The sequence below is a fragment of the Phaseolus vulgaris genome, chromosome 7 (assembly GCF_051622355.1).
Source record: "Phaseolus vulgaris cultivar YP4 chromosome 7, ASM5162235v1, whole genome shotgun sequence".
In the NCBI taxonomy this organism is placed as follows: domain Eukaryota; kingdom Viridiplantae; phylum Streptophyta; class Magnoliopsida; order Fabales; family Fabaceae; genus Phaseolus; species Phaseolus vulgaris.
The window spans coordinates 50543548-50550880 of NC_143504.1; the positions used below are offsets into that span (position 1 = coordinate 50543548).

The 7333-nt window shown below is 31.5% G+C and overlaps 1 protein-coding gene across 1 annotated transcript; it reads left to right on the forward strand.

Annotated features, from left to right (window-relative positions):
* The first annotated feature begins 3564 nt into the window (after window positions 1-3564).
* TOM22-V (translocase of outer membrane 22-V) lies at window positions 3565-4190 on the forward strand. Its single transcript, XM_068636971.2, has one exon. The coding sequence runs from the start codon at window positions 3663-3665 to the stop codon at window positions 3957-3959; it is 297 nt and encodes a 98-aa protein (XP_068493072.1). The 5' UTR covers window positions 3565-3662; the 3' UTR covers window positions 3960-4190.
* Window positions 4191-7333: the final 3143 nt, after the last annotated feature.

The window sequence follows — 7333 nt, forward strand, 5'->3', positions numbered from 1 at the left end:
TTATCTTTTCTCTTATGCTCTCAAATACAAAAATTTTGTGTTTAAAGACAATTCAAGAAAAGGAATTTACAAGAGTAAGAGATAAACATAAAACCAAATCAAACTCTATGTACAAGAATTTACCTTCAAAGTATGGTAACTCAATGAACTTGAAAACATCCAAGATCCACGGTTGTTTGTCGAATCAAGTTTAATATGGATGGATTGTGTCAAATAGTCTTGACGTATTAAATGAAAATTTCTATTTATTTATTTATTATTGTTAACTATTTTGTTATTTCTTTTAATATTACTTTTAATTATTTATAAGCACAAAACCTAATAAAATATTAATTATATAGAAAATAAAGATTAAAAATAATATAGTAAAAACATAAATATTAATTAAATGTTTACCACATAAATGTAATATAATATATAATATAAATATTTAAAATTGTTCTCGACGGCTAACCTGGATTGGACTTTGGTGGTGGACTTCATACTGACTTTCCTTTTTTGTTGTTGCTGCCTTGTGATGCTAATAATTCATAGTGAGAGGAGTTCCACCTGTTGACAAGACTACAACGATCAAGTTAGTGAAAACATATAACTATGAGTATCTAAATAAGTGTATGTGTATGTGTATGAATGTAGTATCACAAAATTGAACTTCCCTTTGTTCAAGGTCTTGAGGCCCTTTTTATATCATTTGTATATCTCCTTTCAGGAGTTAATAAACATAAAGACATTTTGTTAATATACCCCATTTATTTTAGGGGTGCAGATAGAACATTATCTCTAACTGTTTATTTCCATAAAATCTCAAAGTAAATATTTGTGTCTAGTTCATTCAGTTTTTTATTTTAGGGAAATTTCTTCCCGCACCCCTACATTTTTCTTCCTGCACCCCCCACAATGTTATGCAAAGACCAAACTGTCCCTATTATTTTTCAAAAACCCTAAAATGCACTTGAACTATATTTATTTTTTTTGCATTCTGGATTATGAAATCCAGAAAAAATTTAAGATTGACACTTTCGGTAAAATTTCGGATCCACCAATCCGTAATTCAAAATATGCATTTCACATTCAAAAATTCATCATTTAAAAAAAGCATTCTGGATTCACCAATCCGTAACAGAAATATGCATTCTAGATTTAGAAATCCATAGTTAAAAAAAAAATTCCGGATCCACCAATTCGTAACAAAATTAGGCTTCCAGATTCAACAATCCGGAAATCAATAATTTATGCAAAATTTGCTTTCAGAATACCCCCTCATTCGGAAAAAAAAAATGATTCAGTTCCGGTTTGATGAATCTATAGCACACCCCCAAATCTCGATTTTCGATAACCACGATACCCTTTTTCAAATAAAAGGTCAAGGCCAGTTTCGGGATTTAGAAAATTGTGGGGGTGCAGGAAGAAAAACGTAAGGGTGCAGGAAGAAGAAGCCTTATTTTAGTTACCTTATCAAAATACCTTGTCAACTGTTTGGATCGACTACTTGATGCGTCATTGGACTTATTACTGTTTTTGGGCCAAGCTAAGCATTCTGCCTTTATAGACTTTGCGAGTCAAGATAGTGTGCTTAAGTGCTCGGGTCGGGCCCCAAGCACGTCTGACCAGTACAAAAACATAACAATTTTTTTAAACATCTGACAACTTCTATACTATTATCTCATAATTTGTTTATGTGCTTAAAGTTTTTGTCATCATAAAAAAAGGGGAAATTGTTAAAACCCAAAACGGTCCAATCCTCAAAGCTTACTAGTCATTCTAACACAAGTAGATCATCTATGATTTTTTTACGGTAACAAACATTATAAATGTATTATCTATTTGAATGTGAATGAATTATCTGAACATTTTAACATGTGATTTGTGACAGTTGAAGGATTCACAAAACTATTTAGTGATATTAGCAAGTCTCAAGATAGAGAGTGTTATAAACTATATGTGTTATGAACTTGAATTTAATTTATAATCAAGTTGAAATGATCATATGTTATCTAGATAAAACACAAGTATTTCAAACATTATTTTCTCTATAATATATATGTTTGGAAACGTTTTATGACAAACAAACTCATATATAATCATTCAATTAAGATAACAAATAAATCAATATGCAAATCTTATTTGAATAGTTTAAATAAGGCAAAAACACTTTAAATATTCAAATAAAAACTTTTCATATCCAACATCTAAGCCAACATAGATGAACATTCTCATTGAAGTTCACGTAAATATCAAATCTTATCTAAATCAAAGTTACAATGGTCATCTTCCAAGCCTTTACAAAAGATTCAAGATGAAGATGAAGGACACAACAATTATCTTATACAACTCTTTCAATCTTATAAGTGATCTTATAATGTTATTCGTGGGTGAGAGATAACATTTGTAATTTTTTACATTGTGAAGTATACCTAATAGATTGTAATTGTGTTATATCTGAGAGTGTGTTTTCTTTTCGTTGGAGAGGACTGAATCTCATAGAAAGGTTAAGACGGTATAACCAAAAAGTGGTTTGTGTACTTGTTTGTAACCAAGAGGTCAGTGTACTTATTTGTAATCATTTGATTGTCTATTGAAGCCTCTTAAGTTGTATGCTTAAGGGATAATAAACGTAGTCCATGAGTTTGGATAAACAATATAAGGTTTCTTGTATTGGTTGTTCTACTTGTTCCCCAAATGATTTAGTCTAATTTTTTGCAAAAATAAAAATTAGGTTTTATTCAACCTCTTTATAGAGTCACTAATTTCAACAAAAGATATCAAAATACTAAAGTTATACCCAATATTAATTATTAATGATGAAAATCTAATGAAAGTTTGTAAATTTGTAGAAAAAACATACCAAGAATTTAACGTGAAGTGAAGATATTAAATGAGTTAAACCACGGAACAATTTGATAATCAAAGGATTATATGAAACAAATGTGTTTGATCACTTTATTAATTACTTTGTATGATACATGTAATTGTATTTTATTTATTTAGTTTTTATAAACTCAGGTGTTTAAAGAATTATAATTCCTTTATATATATTGTATTTTTTATTTTAAGTGACCGATTGTTACAAATTTAGTTTTAATAGTGGTTGCAAAGACTATAAGTTGTATTTATGAATTTAGTATATAAATAAATACATGTAAAAATATAATATTTTCTGTCTCTATAAGATTTGTTTAGTTAATTTATAAGAATTATAAAACGTTGAATTGGGTTACCATAAATTTGTTAATACTTTATATTATATTTTAATTATCTTTTAAATTATTAAAACTCGTCTAAAAAGTATATGAATTGTCTTACAAATTGTATGTAAAGAAAAAAAGGCTTCACTTACTTTTTTATTCTAAATACGTTTTCTTATTTTGTAAATTTATTGATACAATTTTTTCTCTATTAAAATTGAAAATATGTTGTCACTAAAAAGATTTTGATTGACTATATTTTTTTATTACACAAGAAAAATATAGGGTATGATATTAAAGAAAAAAAAAATAGTATATAGATATTTTAGTTTTAGAAGAAGAATAACACACAACTTCTTATATAGGCAATAGGGTATAAGAAGGGTATAAGAAAGGAATAGTAGCGGCAAACGAGTGTTTCAGAAATAGGGTGTGAGAACAAATTTGCGAACCCTAATTCCTTCGTTTCCTTTTTCCATGGCGTCCCAAGGCAGAAGAGGTGGAGTATCGCTTCCTGACAGGCCCAGCAATTCCAGCTCCGTCCTCGCCAAGATCTCGCGCTCCTCCATCGTCGTCCGTGGTAAGGAGGCCGCCGGTGACGCTGCTTTCGTGGCGAAGAAGCTCCTCCGGAGCACCGGCAAGGCGGCGTGGATCGCTGGCACCACCTTCCTCGTCCTCGTCGTTCCCCTCATTGTGGAGATGGACCGCGAACAGCAGCTCAACGACCTCGAGCTCCAGCAGGCCAGCCTCCTTGGCACCCCTGCCCCCAAATAAAACGAGGTTTTCTCAGATCCGCTTCTTCCTTTTGAAACCACTCGCTGCAAGTGCTTATGCTTCTAGGGTTTCCGCTTCCAATAATTTTACCTTTCTAGATTTGATAAAAGAAAACACTTCATGTGAGAAGTTTTGTGTATTCTTACGGTTGATACTGTTATTAGTTGTTAAAACGCGGGTCGCAGAGTGTAATTTACCTGCTGTTTTTAGTAGAATGGTTCTGTTTCAGTATGCATTGAGCTGATGCTGCGTTATTTTTTTCTGTGATGAACTTGAGAAGGGCTTCCTGTGCTGAATATAATTATATTTGGGTAGAATTTAGATCGCATTTCACAGGTTTAGGCTTAGACTAGTCTTATTTTTCACTTTTTTTTGGGGGTATTGTTTTTGAAACACGCTTCTGTAGTTTATGATATGATTGTGCTTGTTCTCGTACTTTTTTGAAACTTTCAAGAGTAGTTTTGGCTGCAAATGCTTCTCATTTGGGGATTAATATGGAAAGGGAAGGTGCTCGGAGACATGAGGAGCTTGAATTATTCTGTTGATTGTGGGCGCTGTTAAATTCTTTCACTTTACACAACAAAACATAAACCAAGGGGGTGGGTTGAGTCAAATCAATAACGTGAAGTTATAATCAGTTGGAAACGGAGGGACAACACTATAATTACTGAATGCTTATTGTTTAATTTGACCAACGCTGTGCCTGCACATGCTATCATCTTTGGTGGCTTCTTAGCATCTTGGTGAGTTCCTCTAAACCTAGCAAGTAGAAGCACCCTAGTATCGGATCTAGCTCTAGTAACCTTGGCTACCTCTCAGATAAGGTGGTTCTACCTTTTCTTATTTGGATTGGGTGGTTCTGTTTTTAGGGTATGGTTGAGCACAAGCTAGAAGTGCATTTGAAAGCTTCTCCATTGGAAATATAGAGCTTTTTCCAGTAGGGAAGTTTTTTCAAAAGCATTTATAGTTTTGTATCCAAACAGGCTCTTAGTATTTTATGTCTTTGTGACATGATCCTAATTCTAGTTTCGTTTTCGTTTAATTTTCATTTCTTTTTTCATCTATAAATCTTTCATGATGTCCTGTCAAATTCAATCTGCTTCCTCTGATTCAATGAAGCTCTGCCATATACTGTTCTGTCACATCATTCCTCTCTGGAGTCTCGTTGCTACCCAAACCGATTGCCTTTTTGTCACCGGGAGGCTCTTGTCCAGTATATCCGTAGTACGCGGTTTGATTGATGCATTCTGATGGCCCATTTGGTTGTGACTAGCACTTCTAAGTGCCAACTAGCAGACGCTGATGGTGCATTGGTTGATGAATTTTTATTCTTGTTCACCTGCGTTTATTCCTGTTGATTCATATGTTTTGAAATATGAGAAAATTGGTGGAGAGAGGAAGCCTTATGCTTCCTCCTGCAGTGTGGAAAATAACCCATGGTTGGAGCTTTGACAGAATATGGCTCTGCTGTTTTCTAAGACCAACTTGATCTCTCATGTAATGGAATAACGTTAAGCAGAATTTATTAGTTTATCATCGCCAGTGCCCCGTGTCTGTTTGTTTGCAACTTTTTCTTACACTGTCACAATTTCTCTCACTCCCACTCTCTAAACTATTATGAAATAGTGGTAAAAAAACTATTGTAGTTCTTTTGGAAATATAAGTGATTTTAAAACTACATATGAAGACAGCTCTTTGCGTAACAACAGTAGATGAATCCCATGAGACGATTCTAGCGAAGTGAAGAATTAAGATAGGCAACGTATAACATTCTAATTGGAAATCTTAAGTCACAGAGGAAAGGGATACGTTGTTTGGAAAGAGATTTTCTTTTTTAAAATGAAATAGTTTAAATTTTAAAAAAGAAAATTGATTACTTAAAAGTTAGAAAAATTTAAACTTCATTTAAAAGTTAGAAAATTTTCATATACTTCCTTCTTTTGTATTTATGTTTCTTTCTTTAATATTTTCTTTCCAGTTCAATCTGGATTGGGACATTGTGATTTAGCTTTAATTGAGATGTTATAAACTTATCTTTAGTTGAAATGTTATTGGTTTGAAGCACGTTTTTTTATTCATGTCGATGAGATTTTGTTTATATAAAGTGTGGTTATTTATTGGTTGTTATTGTTAATGGTTTTATTTCTCCATTAAAGTTTTCTTTTATTAATATTGATATTTTTTTTTATCGAAACTAATGAAACTATTTATAGATTGATATAAGTTAGAAATTTGTAATTGATATTTCGAAGTTGTTCTTTTGTTCTTTTTTTTATTTAATTGGCATAAGTTTTTTCATAAGATCTTTTCTAGTTAGAATGTGTAGTACTTTTCACACTATTTTTTAATGACTACACTATTTATAAAAGCAAATTTGGAAAGTGGTTGTAAGAAACATCATTTTCCAACTATTTAACTCAATCGAAAGAATGTGTTTTCAATATGTTCCACTGCCAAATATTATAATTAGACAGTGTAATTTTTATATTAATTTGTTTATCATATTTTGCCTCTTTGTATTTCATTTGGGCGGGGAGATGCATGTAATGTAATACTTCAACAAAGGTACTAAACTCATAGTCCCTTCTCTCACCTAATGTAATTTCTATTACCCATCAAGGATCTATTTGTCTACTTTTTCTGAAAATTGTTTTTCTTGTTTTAAAAATAAATAAATTCTTTAATACGAGTAGTTTATTATCATCCATATTTTTTTTTATTAGTACCCATCTTCATCAATTCCTAGTCTCTGATTTGGGAATTGCTTTATGCACTCCCTCAATTTGGACCTGCACCCCCTTAAATTTCGAAAACTATTTTACCTTTTTTATAAAGTGACTTTCAGATCATTTGTTCTAGAAATTTTTCCAAAATAAATTCCTAAAATTCATGAAATACATTGTAAAAAAACTTTCCGAAAAATATTTTTAGAATAAACTTTTCAAAACGTATATAATTTTCAGATTATATTTTTTAACACATTTCATGAATAAGTTTTTCAACTATATATTTTCAACTAAAGTTCTTGAATAAGTTTTTAGAACACACTTCATGTGTTTCAGAAAGATTACATGTCACAGAAATTTAAAAAAAAAATAAAACGGTTTTCTTCTTCTAAGTATTGTGTGAGCTACTCTGATACTAGCAGTGACCGCAATGGTGATGACAGCAGTGATGGGTGCATTGAAGGAGAAATTAACGGGACAATTTGATCATTTCACCTAATTATGAGGGTGCATATCCAATTTCAGTGGGGCAGAAAGGAATTTCCCTCCAATTTTTGTAGAGAAATATTATAAAAATCCAGGATGCAGTAAATTTCCCTCAAATTCAACAATTTAAATTACATTTTTTATTTTGTATTCGAAAAGTGT

What these genes read in the sequence shown, in the direction of transcription:
- TOM22-V (XM_068636971.2), top strand. Translation starts at nt 3,663, where the DNA reads ATGGCGTCCCAAGGCAGAAGAGGTGGAGTATCGCTTCCTGACAGGCCC.